The sequence below is a fragment of the Pipra filicauda genome, unplaced genomic scaffold (assembly GCF_003945595.2).
Source record: "Pipra filicauda isolate LSUMZ 115617 unplaced genomic scaffold, ASM394559v2 scaffold1_size10287979_pilon, whole genome shotgun sequence".
NCBI lineage: Eukaryota > Metazoa > Chordata > Aves > Passeriformes > Pipridae > Pipra > Pipra filicauda.
Genome location: NW_024104310.1, coordinates 9,429,480 through 9,449,984, shown reverse-complemented (window position 1 = coordinate 9,449,984; position 20,505 = coordinate 9,429,480). Strand labels below are relative to the sequence as shown.

Here is a 20,505-nt window from a genome sequence, read left to right as displayed (position 1 = left end):
ACACTGAGCTCAACCAATGGCATGGAAAGTCAACCTGTGCTAAGTCAGGCAGATCCTCATGTTGGATACCATGTCTGATTTCATTATGACACATTCAACACAGAGGAAAGAGAGGATATTCTGAGAGAAGTAAGAGGAATGGAAACACCCACACATAGATTGAAAAAACAGAAATTGCTGACACTATAGAATAAACCGGGACTTAATTTGTACAAGATAATGGACAGGACATAAAAAAAGGGAAAATTTTCACCATTTTATTTCTCCAACCAATAGAAAAATGAAAGAAACCTAGAATACTTTTCCTATATGAAATCGGAATTAACACGTAGAACTCCTTGCCACTGGATCTAACAAAAGACAAGAAATTCCTTCTCTTCCTGCTGGGTGTCATAACAGATGCTCAAAAGATTAAACACTTAACAAAAATAACTAGAACATCTGAGGGGATTAAGATAAAGTTTTGGGGTTTTTAAATGCATTCACTTAATCCCAGGGTAATAAAAATCAATGGGGATTTTGCTGTTGGCTTTATGTGGCTCAGGATGTCACCTGAAACTTTCAGATACAACTACTTTAGCCTCAGGTATCAACACACCACTAATTCCTGTGGTCTGGGAAGAAATCTCTGTCTGTTTGCAATTTGTGTTAGAACTGATGACTTCAAACCATTTGACATCCTTGTGTGACACAACTGTTGGAGAAAAAAATACTAGACAGATTGGACCACAAGCCTGAGATGGGAAGTCAAAGATTAAGCATCCAGTAAAAGAAATTTATACAGTAAGGAAAATATTTGAACTGACAACAAATTAAACTTTATTCACTTCAAACACACAAGAGCCTTAATGACACTGATTGATTTAAGGAGGATTTCTTTAAAATCTTTTTGCAACTGCTTAAGGGTTTCTAAAGTAGTGCTCTCTACCAAACTGACCCAGAGTGATATTAAGTAATTATGCTGCGATAATTAAAGTACTGGTACTTTTAAATGGATTAATTTATGGACCTTTTCAGGAATGCAATGACAATAATCTCTTTAAGAACACTTCAAAAGTCACAGTGACCAATTATTTTGAGCAAGCGAATACTACATCTCCTTTTACAGTTGTTCAACCCACCTTCCTTCCAGCCAAAGAGGTGCGTGAAATTCCTATTTCTTCAGAGACCAAAGGAAAATAAATTCATGTGCACTAATCTGCATTTTTACTGCTCCTATTTATTTTCCAGCTGTAAGGTGGCAGTCTAAGTTTATGTTCTCTTTACCCCGCCATTTCTAACATGTATAACTTGTCAACTGAATGAGCTGCATCACTCAAATTTAGCATCTCCAAGCATAAAGTTAATGCCTAGGTGCTTATTACTTTAAATTATTAGCACATTGAGAAGTGTGAGTGTTTCCTACACATTAAAGGACAGCTTTCCACACTGCAAGGTGAGCCCACAGGATTTATCTATGAGAATAGATAACATGGAAAGGTTGGCCATTTAACACGGAGAGTTTGATCAACAAGAACTGGCCTTCATGTATAGATAGGCACAAAGTCTTGGCTTGACACTGTTTTAAATCCAGAATCTGTTCAAGCTTCCTCTGAGGCTTAAAAAGATCAGACACCAAATGGAAGACACAGTGAGTGGGGAAATAGAACTACAAATGAACATGCTAGTCTCTCCCTATCCCACATAATGTACTTCATTGTTTTCTGTTTTTAATGTTAAAGCCTTCTTTTACTTTTCTCTCTTTCTGCTCTTTTGTTGGAGAACCAGTTTACCCGTGAGTGCATTCTGAAGAGTTAAAAAAAAATTACATGATAATTTCAAAATTTTGTGCATCTCTCATAAATGCTTATATTTATTTTGCATAATTAGTAAAAAAAAAATCCGTGTAAAGTGACTGACCTGCCTTTGGTCAAAGCTGAGCCCATCAGGGATGCTGGTAATGCCCCTGTGACAATGTATTTATCAAAGGGTAAAAATGCTGGGTTTAGATATGTGAGAGAAGAGTGAGAAAATGTGAGAAAAACAGCCCTGCAGACACCACAGTCAGTGGAGAAGGTTCTCTGCAGGAACCCCATGGTGGATCAGCCTGTTCCTGAAGGACTGCAACCCGTGGGAAGGACCCAGGTTGGAGAAGTTCGTGGAGGACTGTCTGCCATGGGAAGGACCCCACGGAGGAGCAGGGGAAGAGTGTGAGGAGGGAGGAGCAGCAGAGAGGAAGTGATTTGAACTGACTGCTACTCCCATTCCCCCTCCTCCTGCACCACTCAGGGGGAGGAGGTAGAAAATTCAGCAGCGAAGTTGAGCCCAGGAGAAGGAAAGAGTGGTGGGGAGGGGAGGTGTGTTTATTTCTGTTTCGTTTCTCACTGTCCCTCTCTGTTACAACTAATTGGCAAATTATTAAAATAATTTCCCCAAGTCGAGTCTGTTTTGCCCATGATGGTGACTGGAGAGTGATCTCCCTGTCCTTATCTTGACCCATGAACTTTTCATAGTATTTTCTTCCCCAGGCTCATTGAGGAGGGGGTGTGATAGGGCAGCTTGGTGGGCATCTGGTTGCCAGCCACGGTCAACCCACTACAACAATGCCAAAGTTTAATCAAGGACATTTTTTTTAACTTTTCAGCATAGGACAACTTCCTTAAAATATCTTAATTCCTATTCATTTTCTTTTGGGTGTCAATGATAGGAACATCTTGTGCTGAACTGTATATTAACTATTTACATATTTATATGGTGCTATCCATCACATTGATCTGAAAGACTCAGGAAAATACACAGATTTGCTTTTCCAATATGTCTAGGAAGCAGAAAAGTATTATGCCTTTATTTATATGCTAAATAGCTGGTTGAAGTCTGTAACAGAGTCATGGCATGTAAATGGGGTTTGGAAGTGTCAGACCATGAACACAAGTAGTTTTGATTACAATCAAGCTTTTCCTGGAAATGCACATGGAGAAAGACCTCTCCCTTCTCCTCCCCATTTCTAGTGCCCTCTAATTCCATCTAGATATTTTGGAGACATCCCTTCTCATGACAGTTCTGCTTTTCCAGTGCCATATGAAACCTGGAAGTTGAGGACTGTGAAAATGAAAAGCTGCAGAGAGAAAGATTCCCTGCTGTTTGTCCAAGTTAAAACTTATTTGTACTACACAGAATTAGCATGCCCATCCTCAGCCACGTAGCACCTTGAAGCAGATACAGTAATTGTGTTTTCATTTTGTAATATCAAGGAAATCTGATGAGCACTGTACCAGAAAGGTCTTGGCATTTTTCTGTTATTGCTCTTACATCAACGTTAGCAGAAAAATGTGTGATCAATTCAAAATCAGTTCTAAAGCTTGTTGCTGATTGACTATGCATTATTTAATGAATATTCTGCCAATTTCTTCTTTTGAACCTCATAAAATGCAAACCTTGATGTTCAAATAGCTGCCATTAATGCATTCTGTCATTAGTGTTGTTCTTAATGCATATGACATGATTACGCCAACTCCTATCAGTTCTTCAAAAAAGGGTAATAAAACCATAAACTGCTCCTCACCAGCGAGCTTACATAATAAGATCTAGTATTTTAATTAGGCTTTTCTTCTTGCCATTTAAATATAGCTTGATAACAGGTGGTAAAAAAGATGTTAAGACAAAAAAACTTCAAAATATTTTCATTCTCTCCATCAATCAGTTCATGTTCACAATTTAAGAAAGAGGCAGATAACAATTATGATGGAGGAGTCAGATAAAGAATTTTTAAATCAAATCTTTTTCTTTACAAAATGAAAATGTTATTATTAAGACCAGTGATGAAACAATGAAACTCTTCCACACAATCAGCACATCGCAGAGAATCACGTCTTGATAAATAATTGACAGAAAAGGCTACAGTTTCAGCTTTTCATACCAGGGCTTTAATTCAAAGTAAGAAGCTAACTCCTTAAGACAGCAAGGATTTAGAGGGCATAGCAGTTTCTGAAGGTATGCCACAAACAGATAAAACTTAGTTTAATTCAACTTTAACCTGCCCAGAGGTGGGCAAAGGTGATGTTTAGACCAAAATGAGGACTACATCAGTTTAAAATGATTCTGCAGGAAAGCTTTTAGGACAGAAAGCTGAAATAACCCCAGGGGACCACTAAAGCCAGAGAATACAGTAGTATGGAGTGATGCATATAAGTATTGTGCTGATCCACAAACACATCAAAAACAGTCATGGCTTCTCATTGAGGATTGAAGTCTTGGACACATCAGTGGTGTAACAGTTTAAGTGTATGGAAATCAATTCAGTGAAAGGAAATGCAACTGTTTCTGCAAAGGAAGCCATCAGATTTACTATAAAAGACAAACAAAAAATCTGCTGCCTTCAGTGGCCTTGATTACACATCTAGGAAAGGAAATGCAGCAGAATCACCACTTTTAAATTGTCCAAATCTCCTGATTTTAGCCACATATGCTTGGAAATTACCGATATCCCTTGTGAAATAAACATTAAGAGCTTCATTTTGCTTTCATCACATGTGATCAACAAAGAGACTAAGTCAGAGAAAACGAAAAAGCATTTCTACGTCTTCAAATAAAGAAATGTTTTCTATAACTATGAACAGTCTCTAGAGCTCCATGAACAGCATCTTAAGAACTGCCAAGGGAGGATGTGGGTCTCAAGATCTGGAGGAGAATTCTCTCTAGGGCTGGGGGAGATGGTCACCTTGCCTTCAGGAGGTGGGTAGGGGTGAAGGAAGTGAAGAAGCAGTGGGAGACTGTCAGAGGACTCTGCAACACCAGAGATGTCAAAAAGGCTGTTAAAGGACCTTCTCTGAAACCCTGTGTGAAAGGAGGGGCAGGCAGAGTCTGAGATGACTGTGCTGGTACATGGAGACTCCTGAGAAGGGGAAGGCTGGAAAGTGGTGACTTCAGGCTCTGTGAGGAAGGGTCCTGATCTGCTGACAGAGCTGGAGCTACAGACCAAGTTCAGTGCCCCAGTTCTGGAAGTGGTAGATCACGCTAAAAATAAAAGGTAGATGTGGATAAGAGACACTCTGGTGAACAGGGCTCAAGTAGGTTTACCTCAAACAATGCACAAAAAGAAGAAGATGAGCACACAAGTCCATGAAGAAAGCTTTCATATTTTTCCAAGGAAACTGTCACAGCTGGATACCTCTACGTGCCTGAATCCTAATGCTTGCAGCATGGGGAATAAACAGGAGGAATTACAGAATAACAAAATATTCTGAGTTGGAAGCGATCCAGTTTCTGAAGGTATGGACAGGGATCATCAACTCCAACTCATAAGTGAACGGCCTCTATAGGGATCAAACTCACAACCCTGGCATTATTAGCACTGTGCTCCCACCAACTGAGCTAATCTCATTAAGGCTTGCGTGCAGCTGTAGAGCTACAATCCCAATAGGATCACAGAGACATGATGGCACAGCTCACACTGCAGGGTTGTGATGGATGGACAAAGGCTCTTTGGGAAGGACAAGCCAAGATACCAAGGAGGAGGAGCTTCCCTTTATGCAACAGAGCAGCAGAGGTGCCTGGAGCTCTGCCTGGTGATGTATGAAGGGCCAAATGAGAGCTTACAGGTCAGGATTAGCAGGCAGACAGGTGTGGGTGATGTTGTGGTGAGCATCTGCTGCCAGCTGACTGGTCAAGATCTTCAGTTACTTCTTCATGTAACTGCAAGAACTCTCACATTCTAGTGCCCTGGTCCTCATGGGGGACCTTAACCATTATCTGCTGAAGGGTCAACAACATGGGCATAATAACCCAGGAGGTCTGTGGGGGGCATTGATGACATTGTCCTGACACATCTGATCAAGGAGTTGATGAAGGGAGATGCTCTGCTGGTCCTCACACTTTCAAACAAGGATAAACTACAGAGGAAGGTGAAAGCTGGGAGCAGCTGAGGCTGCACAAACCACGAGGTGGTGAAGTTCAGGATCACAAGAGGAAATATCATAGCAAAAAAAAGCATTAAGCTCCGGAATTCAAGAGTGTAGACTTTGGCCTGTTCAGAAACTTTCTTGGAAGAATCCCACTTGGATTCTCTCTTTGGAAATCAGTAGAGTTTGTAAGATCTTGTAGGTTTAAAGGTCTTCAGAGACAATCCCAAACTGGCAAAACTAGTACTTGAGATAAAGTCCCATATAACAGACTAGAGGAGTAATGACATTTCTGTGATATGGAGACACATTTCCAAAATTTTTCCTTTTAAATTGGGTACAGAAAAGATTTTTTTTCCTCTTGATTTTCCCATCTTAAGTCCTTCAGTGCATTAATATTCTTCTCAGGTTTCTACAAACATCCTTACAATGTGCTCTGTGCATTTCCATTTGTATTCTGTGAGCAGGTGAGTCCACAACACACACTGATTCTAATCACACCTAGAATCTGCCAATGTACAGCCAAATAAACAATTATCATGATTCAGGAGATTTAAAATTACATGTTTCAAGAAAAACATGCTGTCCTATTTTCTGTTCTTCAGGGAAGAAAAGAGGGTTTGTTTCACCTCAACAAAGAGAACCATGTCTGCTTGGATTTCATTGCCCTGTATTCTAATGGGGTTATTTTAATTTATAACTGCCTTGTTACATAAAAAGAATGAAATACTAAATGTACCATTTAGTATGGAACTCTGATTCTGCTTTTAAGTTCAGTTTAATGGATTATCTTGTATTCTGTAATCTAATATCACTGATGGTTATGTGAGACATCACGATAAATTAGATTATTTAATGTGAGATGATACAGTGTTTCATTTAAAATATTTTATTGTGTTACAGAATGAATACCTGACTCAGGAGAGCACAGATATTACTTGTGTCAGCATAAAGAAACTGGCAACTGGGATTCAGGATTCTTCCAGGTGCACGTCCGATCTTGGACAGTGAGTCAGTCAGTGTAATATTCCTCTTTAATTAAAACTTAGTTGTAGAAAAAATCAACACCTACTCCAGCAGGTGAAGAGCAGAGCTAACAGAATTGTTCCTGAAGCTTTCTCATGCCTCTGACAAGTGGCAGTTTCTGGGGAAGGAGAGACCGACACCGCAAACAGAGGTGAAACACTGGCAGTCCCTTGGGTGGCACTGCTCAGCCCCGCTCGTGGCATCCTGATGTCTGTCACTTCATCATGCTCTTAGCAACGACTGCTGCTATCTAAAGTAAAAGGTACCTCTTTTCACGGCACAAAACAGCACCTCTCATAACACAACACTTTTCATAAGCATTTATTTCAATGGACATCATCTACCAACCACAGCTTTGTAAGATGCCAGGAGCCCTTGGACAAGTAGATACTTCGAGCAGTTAGACCTCTGAAATGAAAACTACCCTCCACAAAAAAGAATTGTTCGATATCCATAAAGCACAATTGAAATTTAAGGAATTTCTGTAATAGGAGGGAATTATTTTCAGTGGAACTGACCCAACACTGGAATGTTGTACTGCCAGGAATATTTTATTTTATGCAGCTTCAGCTGCACATAAGGTAATGTGGTAACATAAAGAAAGAGAACTCAGCGTTTTCCCTGTAGTAAAACAAGATGGAGAATTGCTCTAAGCAAGTGAATCTATTGATATATACACTTGCAGATACACACTCAGCTTCCTTAATGGAGAGTGTGATTGTCTGCAACATTTAATGCATTAATTCTGTAAGTCTGCTGTAAGGTAGGAATATATTGCTGTAACTTAACCAGAAAACAAAGTGACACAGATAAAGTCACAGAGGAAGCCTGTGGCAGTGTCTCACCCCCAGGGTGATGCCTGTGTCATCCTATGTCTCATATTTGGGTGTAAGGGCATTTACTTTCTGATTTATTTGTAAAACTTCTATGGCAAATAATCTGTTTCATTTTTACCTCTGAAATCTTTCACGCCCACAAAAAGAGCAACATCTTATTTAAAATAAAATAAGTTATATCTTTTTTTTCAGTAAGATTTATTGTAGCATCTTCAATTACCTTAAATATCTTGCTCTTTTGCCATTGGTGAAGGTGCAGTAGCAAGGATGCTGAGAGGGGAAGGGACAGGACCATTCTTGACAGAGCTCATAACACTGACTGGGCCAAAGCCTCCCTTTGGGGAATGAGGACTCAACACAACAAGCCCACTGATGCCAAAGGAATGACAAGGATGTGCAAAATTAAAAACAGGACACTACTGCCACTGTACCAAAGAGCAGAGCATCAAAGGAAAAAAAACCATAACCAACGAACAAAAGAAAACCTAAAAACAACACTCTTCCAGTGGAATTATTCGAATAAAGGGAGAGGAGAGGGGGAAGAGAATCCCCAACAGGAGCAACATGTCCAGGTGTTCAGGGTGTGTGTAATATATCTTACTAGAATTTCCCTAAAAAAATTCATATTCTGACATTGGAAAAGGGGATGAGGAGGAGATGTCACGTTACTGTGCTGAAATTGTTGTTTTCCCAGAATGCAGGGCCATGTAAAAAGTTGTCTGAATATCCCTCACCACGCTTAAATAGAGCTTATATACACATCTGAGGTGGGTGGGGGGGAGAAGCCTTTCTTTCTCATAGCTAGCAAGATAAGCCAGAATAATTACATACAGCAGACCACAGCTAAATATTGATTCAGATGTTATTGAAAAAAGAGAAGGTGAGAGAACAGCAGCTTCAAAAATAATGATGTAAAAATCTATGAAATAATGGTAGAGACAAATAGACCTACAGCAATTATACACAGAGCAGTTCAAAAGCCCTGCTGGAATAGGAACAACAGCAGATGATTCAGTGCCTCCTGTGAAAATGGTCCTCCTCCCTTGATATCTGTGCAGTCCTTCTGCCTGGAACTAAGCTGGCATGACAGGTGCAAATTCAGGCAAGGAAAAAAATTCTAATTAGAGGAGTCACTCCAGTTTAATTCCAGATGTCATCACTGAACCAGCTTTTCTTGTATCTAGACATCCCAGTTGGCAAAACATTGTACTACAGCCTTTAAAAAAAAAAAAAAAGATAGCAAGCAAGGTAGATAGGTTCTGGTCATGTGCAGCAGGATCTATCATTCAAATGTTTTAAGAAAATCCAGTATTTATCTTAACTGTATTGCACTTTTTAAACAGCAATATGTATGACAAAAAGCTGTTTACCAGCTTCAGCATTCACTTTTTGAGGGCACCTGCAAACCCCTAACTTGGCAGGGGCTGAAAGAATCACTCCTTTTTTTTTTTTTCCTGCCATTTTCATTTCACTGAAATAGAGATTTTTTAATGCATCTTCTGCACCTGTTGTGAAACTGAACTCCTGTTACCTCAGAACCAATTATAAATTTGATTGCAGCACAATCTACAAAGAATAACAGTTAGTTCCTGCTCCAAAAGGAGTTGACACTGGAAAAGGCTCATTGCCTACGAACGCAGGAAAAACCCATTTTGCCCCTTTTGTGGGGCTGCAGTAAGTGTGAGGGCATACAAAACTTCCAGCAACTCTAATCCTCTTCCTGTATGTTTTTGGTACTTAAAGAAACAGAGTAAACAGTAAAAGACTGAGTGGCCAGGGGAAACTTCAAAAAAAATGTTACCCTTCCTTGAAGAATAAATACTATCATCTATGAGAGAAATTTTTTAGAATTATAACTGCTGCCTCTAAAGTTGTGCAAAACTGCTTCCCCTAGCATCTGATGTGTCACCATTACCATTAATATCTGTCAGAACTGTTACAGATTCTGATTTTAAAAAGGAAAAAAAAAAGAAGAAAATAGCAGCACATCAGAAGTTCTTCTGCTTTTGGAATTGGGAGTTTAACAGCTCCTGTGAACTGTATTTAGTGCTGTCAGTGTAAACAAATATTCACTGCATTTTATCAGAGCAGTCCTCCTGCTTCCTCCTTCCTTTGGCAACAGGGCCCACGGATATTCCTAGCTTGTCCTTAAAGCAAATATTTTGAACCTGGATGCGCTCATTTTGGGATAACTTACATAAAAGCCTCCTGAGAGCTTTGGATTTATTCACTGAGCACCTTAGCTGCAGATATGCACTGGACTGTCTCTTACTCCTGAAGCCCTCCCTGACTTCGGCCACACTGCCAAGAAAAACATCAAAGGAAACCTCTTCACGTTGCACCTATTTTTCTGGATTAATAGACAGGTCCAAGCCTGTGAGCCACACAACTTTTATGAAAGCTGAGTTCAAGATCATAGTAACTACTAACATTTGCTTAGATACTACTGGGGCAAATGTACCACAGGAATCTCACATGAGCTCTCGGCACGTGGGCAGAGCCTCGCTATAAGAGATGTAACGTGAGGAAACTAGTAAAATATTCCAGTAAGATCAATTAACTGAAGGTATTTTTTTTTTGGTGGCAGAATTAAAACTTTAAAAGTGGGTAGCTGTTGAGTCATAGATGGCATGATCAGAAAAAGAGAGGAAATATAAGGAGTGAAGACTCTTAATGCAGATAAGCACACTCGGAAGAGAGTGAAGGTACAGCCTAACACTTTTTTTGCAGTCCTTCATGGCACCCACATCCTCGTATTGCTGGAAAGTATCACACAAACTGAGGATGATACAGCCTATTCACTAAAAAAACCCACCAAGCACCACTCTGAAGGCCAGTGGCTGATGAAACTGAATACTAAGTGTGACTTTGTGCTGTTGGGTGCACCATGGAAAGGATGGATTTTTCCACAGACATTTTGCAAAGTCATTTACACCCACAAATAGTGAATATATCACGCTGCTATTCCAAGTTAACAGTGTTTTTCACTCATTCTACAAAGGCATGAATGATGGCTCATGTTGCAGGACAAATGAGAGGAATGAGCCCCTTATTAACACCCAGATTTAGGGAACGTGTTCCCTCTTGCACTGAAATTAGTGGCTCTTACTATTGACTCTGGAGCTCATACCAGTAAGGGCCCCATGCTTCCAACAGTTTTGTAAGACTTTTAATTTCTTAAGACTTTGGCTGAGATCAGAGAAAAGCTGAAGCATTTTTCTGAGGTGCCAGAAGTGAAGGGTTCTTTTGCATTCTAATCTTCTGACACAGATTTGCTCTGATCCAGTATCTGCCATTATTTAAACAGCTCAGTTGGCATGTGTGGCATTCTGCAGGCTAGTCAGAAGTCCAGAACCACGCTCTAAGGAGTTCATCATCTAAAAATTGGCATATAATTTAATGAGAAAGGACAAAGGAAAACAAGATAAATAGCAAACTGCTCCTGGGAATATTCCACTATTTATTTTTAATCGTAGAGAATGCAGATCATTCAGGCTGCTCCTGTTTCAGATTTGTTTCTTTTTTGAATGATTAGACATGCAAGAGAGAAAGAGGTCAGGCACAGCAACCCAAAGTTCCCCTAGGAAGCATGAAATGGAAGCTACAAAGAGAATAAGAATTTTGGAATCAAACCCTCTTACTCTCCTGCCCTGCCTCTCCTTTGTGCTGCCAAAAAAGAACAAACCAGGAGATTTCAAGGGGAAAGCTTTCTTATTTCCTGAAAATGGGGGTATCTTCAAGGTGATACAAAACCCATCTGCCCTTTGCTTCCACCTTTCCTGGGAGATGCAGCATGAAACTGGATTGCAGCCTGTGCACAGAGGGATGCTGCACCAGGGCTGGCACACACTGAGGTGCCTTACTGCTGCTGTAGGACCACCCTCAAATGTTCTCACATATGTTTGGCCCTGTAACCACCTGAAACCAGGGGAGCTGACACGTAGTTCCCAGTATTTTACTCGTTTCCATCCCACTCAACGTATTTCCCCTCCTTCTCCTGCAACATGAATCAGTGCACACTTAGAAAAAACATCTTCACACTATCAAATTTTAATAGACTTAAATTTTTCTCTGTCTATGCATTCGATGTTTTCCCCACAAAAGGTGACATGAATTTTGCTGCCAGTTATATTCTGAGTAACCCAATTAGTCCTGAAATACAGCACAGTGAGCATTGTGGTTTTCTCTCATTTATAATGCTTGTACATTTTTTTTCTTAAGCTTCTTTGGTAATTCTCTGCTGATCATTGGATATAAATAGATTATATTGATGCATGTAAAAGCCTGATTATTTTATAAACTACAGCTATAATTTTATTTCAAAGTAAACTGGCAAGGAAAAGAGCTTAGAGGCACATATGTTAGAAGTATGAAAGATAATGCTTAAACTACCAGCGAGGTGCTCTTCATCTACCCTTATTCCAAATGCAAGAATAGGGAATAGAGTTCAATTACAGGCCAACAATTTTACATATTTTGAAGTAAAAAAAAAAAATAAATAAATAAAAAAAAGTAGTATGCAGAACAAATCCACCGTAGCAAGACATTTCATATTGGATTCAACAGCCACAGGGATATTTAAAGGTACTTAAAAAAATACAGCATGTATTCCACAGAAGGAACATGTACTAAACTTGATGTCTTCAGGAATTCTTAGGGCTTTAAGTTTTCCCTGTAAAGTTCTTAATAAAATATGGTGGAAAGAGGTATTGGTTATTTCAGCATTAAATGATACAATTGGAAGTAAAGAAAACTTTTCTTCTCCTGGACTGTATATACTGCCTGTTGTATACATAATTTGTCTATTTTGATATGAATATTTTTCCTTTCTGTATGGTTATGTAGAGAACGCATGGTAGAGAGGGCAATGGAGGCAGTAAATTGGTCATCTTGACTTTGGGATGAAAAAACTTAAATCTTCTTTCCGATGTGGAAGTTAAGTAAACCCATTAGCTTGGTAAAATGAACATGAGTGTGAATCAATAATGTTCTGTGACTCAAGGTGCTGAAGGCACACAAGTTCGCAGTAAAACTGTATTAAAGAAAAGAAGATTCACTTGTGAAGTGGAAAACATCAATAATGCAACTCAATATTAGCTTTTAATTAGCGGATGTATTTTTTGCTATACGTTGTGAAACTCAGTTTGTTAGACTTAAAGCCAGTGAACAGTGAAGAAAAAAATGCTGTTCTGTTTTGGCTGTATTTGCTCTGTCCTAAAGGTATTCCCTACCCATGGTAGAGGGTTGGAGGAATGTGATCCTTAAGATGCCTTGCAACCCATTCTGTAATTCTATTTTTGAATATAATAAATATTTTCGAATATATTATATAATTATATATTATATATATAATTGTTATATGATTATCATCAGTTGGCCAGAAGCACAATTATGAGGTTCCACTGGTCTTCCCCAATGAACATAAAGGAAAGAGCTTGGTCATGATCAGACCCCAGTCCCTGCGAATCGATACAAACTGCTCAGCTGTGAATTCTTGGGCAACAGACTAAGGAATTCAAAATGGCACATGTTAGAGGATGAAATTCGGCATGTATGTGTGTGCGATGAAAGCAATGAGCTTCTCAGAAGTCATTTTGCATAGAGGTAAAGGCTGCTGCATCGCCTCTCTGATCAGATTTGAGGTCGGTGATCTCCCTGATGGAGCAGAGGAGAGACTTTCCTGTTCCTGTATCTGTTATGTTTTCTCCAACCCAATTTGCAGACTGGCAATTATAATGCCTCCTATTGCTGTTTTTTAAATCATAAAATTTGAAAACAATCTAGTTAAGGCCACAGATAAACAATCCCCAAGAGAGGACTGGGGACAGGAGACATATGCCAGATTTTTCTCATGTAATGAGCTTTCAAGGCTCATTTCTTGGTATAAAATCTACATAGCAAAAAAGAAGTTGCCACTTTTTCTTTTCTTGTTACAGTAGAGAGTGTTTGGAATATGCAAAACCTTAATGTTGGATTTGCATCAGGATATGAAGCCAGGGGATTTGGACAGGAAATACATGCTCTGAAAAATGGGCACATCCAGGATGGCCATGGCTGAGGGATAAAATACCGGAGATTTCAGGATTGTCGCAGTATGAAAAGCTCCATGAAATATAATAAATCCCTGACAAGTGATATCGTTGGTTTTTTTAAACAGCTCTGAAAACTGTCCAGAATACACTTCTAATTCTGTCTATTTTACAAACAACTACGGGGCAAATTCAGGGCACCTCTGTTCTAGACATTCTCCAGCTGCATTCTCCAAACAGGGCTGCTAATATTAACATATCCCCAGTGCCAAGTTTGCAAGTCTGAAGATGCCCTTGTGAAGCAATGAGATGTGAACTAAATCACACTGTCTGTTATCTCTATAATCTGTCCTGTGTCCAACACTGCGAGAAGCAGGTGCATCCTCTCAAAAAGCTTCCATAAAGTGTTCTTTCTCTGCATTTTTAGACACAAATTCTCTGCATTGAATGTATATATTTGGGAATTTTATAAATAAATTACATGATAAAACAATCCCCATAAAGATGCTAGAAGCTACCATACATGTTTCAAGAATCTAGTCAATAAAGAATTACTCTTTCTTTACTTCCAAGCAATAGCAGCATGGTGTCTAAATGCATTTGCACACTTGTTCTTTCTCTTACCAGCTGTTGCCCTTTTGGACCCCAACCAGCATACTGAAGCTTTGCATTGCTGACCTCAGGGGGGTACAAACTCTGAGGATCCCTGCAGAGAGAAAGAAATAAGATTTCAGCTCCAGAAATGTCCTTGTATCAGCTGGTGCACACCTGCTTCAGAAATACAGCATGAACTTGTAAGATGTCTTTCACCTGGAATCATCCAACAACTATTGCCAGATTTCAATAGACTTTTTTTGCAGTAAGGTAAACACTACACCCCTAGCAAGTGTTGGTAATACCAAGTATTTAAGTGACAGTTTCTGTTTCTTACTAATACGAAGCTAAACATATCCATTCCCCTGCTGACTTGCCTAAGCCTCAAGAATTAGTTAAGGGATGGCAAGCAATGTAACTGTATTTATCAACACTGATGATGTCCACAAATGATAAATAATAACTATATCTTTGAATCCTACTGCCACAAGAAAAATATAATTTCATTTTCTTCACCCCATGGCTTTTCTGCCTAATAATTTCCCTTTGAACATGATGGCAGAAAAGTTAAGCAGCTGTATAACAACTGATATGCAGCCTGGCTTCAAAGGCAAAAGCTCCTATTAACACCAAATATCTAATTTTTAGACAATAAAATCAAAATGCTTTTCTAGTTCTTTCATCCATTACCTTCGTTTTGTAGCAGAACATCAGTGAGACATAACAAACACAATATAGAAAAAGGAGGCTTTTTTGGTAAATGTCAGAGCAGCATAATGTCATTTTATCACAGCAGAGATAGCATTGACTTAACTGTATTTATACTCAGCTCAAATAATTACATTATATATTCTGAAGTCACATTGATACAACTCTGTGTATAGTAACATTCCACAAACAAGAACACTAATAAAGCCTGTATACAATATGCCTCATTAACAGATCTCAAACTGCTTGAAAAAGTAAGGGTATTATCATCACTGGCCTACAGCCAGGAATAACAAGGCAATTTGAGGCCAACATCACCCAAAATCAGAGAAAAGAACCAAAGCCTTGCTAGCCTTTAAGCAAAAGCCCTTCTTGTATAGTGTTTTCTGGGCCATGTTTTCAAAACATAACAAAACTGAATGTAATAATTAGACACTAACTGAATTCTCCTCATTGCCTGTTTTGGGACCTGGTCCTGTACCACAGTTACACTCCTGCTCTGCTCTCTTGGCCAGGAAGTCCCTTGGCTACACATTCCCACTGCACTGGTGCTGTTATAGCAAGTCCAAACACAGCAGCAAGAGGAATGTTTAGAACTGATTTTGTGCCATCTTTCCAAAGTGAAAAAAACTATCATCTCCCATGAACTCCTGATCTACGATCAGCTACAATAAACAGACCCAAGGTGAGGACCCCCATGGACACACCCCTTTCACAATTCTTGCAGATGGAAGAGCAACTTCCACTCTCCTGATTATAAACCATAACCCATAAAGTCTGCAAGGCCCTTGTGAAGAGGTTCATGGAGCTGACTTTAAATTGAAGTGCTCAAGGTCACCGAATTAGAGAATCATAGAATGGTTTGGGTTGGAAGGGACCTGAAAAATCATCCAGTTCCAACTCTCCTGCCATAGGCAAGGACACCTTTCACTAGATCAGGTTGCTCAGGGCCTCATCCAACCTGGCCTTGAACATTTCCAGGGATGTGGCAGCCACAGCTTCTCTGGGCAAGCTGTGCCAGTTTCTCACCACCCTCACAGTAAAGATGACAGGTTTGACGCAGATGGGACACATTGAGAATGTGGAGGGGCAAGAGTGGGTTGTTGAGGTACTGACACTTCAAATCTGAATGTATCCTAGGGTGTCCAGATAGCTTTTGACTCTATGTGCAAAGTGCCATCCACAGCTGCTCCCAGGAGAGTGAAATTACATCATTTCTTATGGTTTTTACCCACAAGGTGTCTTTGTGGGTAGACTACAGTAATTTTTATAAGGTATGGATAAGAGAATACAAAACTCTCATACTGAGAGCAGCCACACAATTCCCATTCCAGTAAAAAGACTAGCCATACAACTTGTTCTGGATCTTTTCAAGCTTGTATGCATTAGCTGCTTAAGTTTCCAGTCAGCTATGCCTGTTAGCAATCAATCTCTTTGGTTAGCTATCTTGATTATCTTAACAGAGAGTAACCTCTGAGTATAGAAGGAAAAGAGAAAAATAGTGAATCAAATCAAAACCTCTTATGGGAGAAAAAGCAGTACTTCACTATTTGTGAAATGAACTATTTCGTTCTTGGGTTATTTTACCCATGGTGAGAAGAAGAGCAAGAAATTACAATTAGGAGGGGTAATACCGTCCCTAAATAAACAGATTATACAAATTGTGAGAACTTAAAGCTGTAATGCTTCAGATAACACAGGTGAAGCTAAGGGACAGACATGCCAATTACAGCGAATAATTCAGACCAGAGCTCAGACAAGTCCTGTCAGTTCTGCTCACTGCATTGTATTTTAGAAGAGGAAAACTCTAATGCAATGAGAAATGCAGCATAAACCAGCTTTGGTAGCTGATAAGGTAGAAGGAAAGGCACCCCATTCAACCTATCAGCAAAGAGCTCTGCTGCAGACAAAAAAAAAAAAAGCAAAGTCATCTTCCCTCTCCTGGGTATGGCCAAGGGAAAATGGAATTGCATCTCCTGAGTTCTTTCTCAAGTTGTTGGGTATGGCTGGGAAACATCCTTTGTAGTAAAATCTTGTTTGTTTGCCTTGAACCCTTTTGACAAATATGTGATAGAAGGGCTGGATGATGGAATTGCCTGTTGTCTGGAGGTGCCTGATTTGCAAACCGAGTTACCATAAACTGCCTCTATACTCAGGTAACAGCACGTACATCCAGGTGGTGATGCAGACCACTGAAGGCAGGTGGTAGCCAGGCATCCATCCTCATGCTGTGAGCTATTCCTTTCTACCATAGGCTATAAAAGCAGACTAAGATCCTAGTTTCCCCCCACAAATGTTCCCGAGAGATGCACATCTTGGTAGATTTTGACTTGGTCCTCATCTTTTGAAGAGGCTCCTCTTCCCTGGAGTAGCGACACTCACTCACTCGCCTGCAGCAAACTCCAGTATCACGCGCAAGGGGATGGAGAAGACATCCCTCCTTGCCAAGCCTGATCCATCAGGCTTCAGACAAACTGCAGGAATGACCTGGAGATGGGCTGCATCAGGAGTGGCCAGGGGAGACCAGGCCGTCAGCAAGCCCAAAGGCAGAACTAAAATGTGTTCACTTACTGGTGAACCTGACCACGAAAGACCAGATTCCCAAACACTTCCTTGGGCTGTGTTGGGTGCATGGTCTGTGGTGGAATATAAATGAACTCCCTCCCTGGTAGCCCCAAGAAACCCATTTAAAAACCCATTGTCATAGACTGCTTTGGGGTGGAAAGGACCTTAAAGATCATCTAGTTCCAACTCCCCTGCCATGGGCAGGGATGCCTCCCACTAGTCCAGGTTGCTCAAAGCCCCATCCAGTCTGTCCTTGAACACTTCCAGGGATGGGCTATCAACAACTTCTCTGAGCAAATTACATCTTCACTAACTATATCTTAATTTCTCTGTGCAATTATATCACCTAGAGAGAGGAGGAGCTGCTCTGGGTGAGATGGCCACAACTCTCTAACGCTCTTGTTGAGAAAGCTCTTAGAGATCCGCAAACTGAAAAACCGTTTTGGAGAGCATCTGTCAAACACATTTCCAGTTATCTCATATTACTCTGGACCTTTAACTCTCCCTGGTAAAATTTCCTTAAGGGAGTCAGACCTACAGACCTATAGTCAGACCTATATCCCAGGAGCACTCGTCCACTTCACAAGTGTTGCATAAATGGGATCTCATGTCAGTCAGCTCCTTCTGGGAGGTATGTTATTACTACTAAGCTAGCAGTCCTCCACTGCTTCACCCTTCCTTCTCCTCCAAAGCAGCCTGCTTAAAATTCCTCTTTATTTTTTTCCTGAATCAATCAATATTGTGGGTCATCTCAGCCTCCACAAAGAACCAGTGCTCCTCACAGACCCTCATAATTAGGGCTTGTTTGGATTTGAGCCTGTCCCTTGTGAGCTCATTTGTGCAGGATGCTGGCTTGGAAATGGGCAGTTCTGAAGGCAGTCTGTATATCTCTGGTTCCTGGTTTGGACGAAGAACCAGCTTCACAGCATCCCCACACCATTTTCATTATTTTCTTATGAAAAAGAACATTAATCCTAATTTCCAGCCAAAGAAATGGCAAGACCTTATTAGATGGTTGCCATTATTTCTTTTGTCTCTTAAAATGACTGATTTTAAAACCTGGGAAAGAAGGGAATAATGACATTGTTTTAGGCCAGACAGAATACGGAGCAGGTCCTGTATAAACTCTTCCACAGTTAGATGACATTTTCTGGACCAGAGGCTGTTAAATTGCTCCAGCCACAGGTGTGACTTCAGCACAATGTTCAAAAACCATTACTGAAATAGTAAATTGAGAAATTTGCTCATTTAGATGAAGTTTTCTCCCAAAAAGTCTCCCCTCAAAATTTCCAAACAAGGAAACTTCCCGAGTGCAATCAGCATGCTGCCTGCCAAATCATTTCTGCTTGCAATAGGTCTCAGAACATGTATGTATAACAAAACAAACTATTCAATCATATTGGGTTTCCTGCATTTGACTTTAAAAATTATGGTGAATAATGAGGAACTTGTTTGAAAGAGTTTGTATTGGTTTTTGCTGAAATTTTTGCATCTATGTGTTCCCTCTTCTGACATTTTCTCCTAAAGAAGACCAGTTTCCCTGAGAGACTTCATGGCACTGAGTCTCCCTCTGAGTATAAACATGACAAACTGTTCTCTATTAAGTTCTTCAAAAACAACTTAAAAGAAAAACCAACAGAAATTTTCCACTGTAATTGAGGGATTGTCTCCCTTTGCTTCAAAAAAAATATTTTGCAATGCCAGACTGAAAAAAGTCTGAAGCTGATAAAAGCAGTCAAAGTCTGGGGTATGGCTGTTCTTCTAAGGTCTGTTTTCATAACTTTTAATTTTAAATACAGAGCAACAGGATTGGCATGGAAATTCTCTGCATATGCTGCCACTGTGAGCAAAACCACAACAATTTGCACTAAAGGCTGCTCTGATATGTCCATCCTCTAAAGAAATAATCAAAACTATGCATATGAGCTGGGTGGAGAAAAACTTTGAATCTCCTTGCCTAACTTGCAAATGCCATTATTTTGGAAAAAAAATACTATATTATTAGTATATTAAGATGTCAGTAGTATAAAACCATGGGGAAGGCAGAAATATCCCCTCTTGTTATTTGCATCAAGCCAGCACTGAATATTTTGAAAGACAACAGTCTTAAGGACAACAGCTCAGAATACTTCAAGCATTTTTTATGGATAACTATAAAAAATTATCTATCTATCTAAACTATCTGTCTCAGCAGCAGAACTCAATGTCTTCACATCTACTTCTAATAGAATAAAATCAGACAGCAGCTAAGACAGATTTCTTCTTCCTTAGAAAGAAGGAAAGAAAAAAGAGATATAAACCACCACATAGAGAATAAAGTTGGACAGGCAATAAAGAAGTGGAAACTTCATCATATTTAAGAGTTTTTGATGCATGATGAGAAAAACAAACACTGGAGAAAACTCACAAAACCAAATAAAAGCATGCAAAACATACATGTTCATAAATGTACAAAGAACCATAGATAAGGACATGGAGAAAAAGGGAAAGATTTCCAAGAGGCAAGAATGCCACTTCTTGAGAAGTAAACCCGCAATTTTAATTACTTGTTTTTAATGTCTAGACACAATTAAATGACTTGTTTACTTCAAAATTCACCAAGCAGAAGAGGAGACAGGTGCCATTAAGAAAATTTCTCCCCAGGAGCTACAGAGCCCTGCTGAAACTTCCAGTGAGATAGAATAAAATATAATACAAATGGGAATCAAAGACTTGTCAGAACCGATAAGCAAGAAATAAGACTCTTAGAGGATGCAACTGAAAGAATCCTCCTGGAATTCTAATAAAAGTGCTTAATTAGATGGGAAAGGTTCTTCCATTCATCTAGGCTTGTTCACTATTAAATATTTAATGCACATACTCACACATATT

At 39.6% G+C, this 20,505-nt stretch overlaps 1 protein-coding gene across 4 annotated transcripts in view; it reads right to left on the bottom strand.

Annotated features, from left to right (window-relative positions):
• The window catches only part of DPP6 (dipeptidyl peptidase like 6), a 547,732-nt gene that overhangs the window by 87,521 nt on the left and 439,706 nt on the right, over positions 1–20,505 (bottom strand). For all 4 annotated transcript variants that reach the window (XM_027727817.2, XM_027727819.2, XM_027727815.2 and 1 more), the window contains exon 7: positions 14,392–14,473. In XM_027727817.2, coding sequence (XP_027583618.1) covers positions 14,392–14,473 — 82 coding nt within the window. The remainder of the gene's footprint in view (positions 1–14,391; positions 14,474–20,505) is intronic.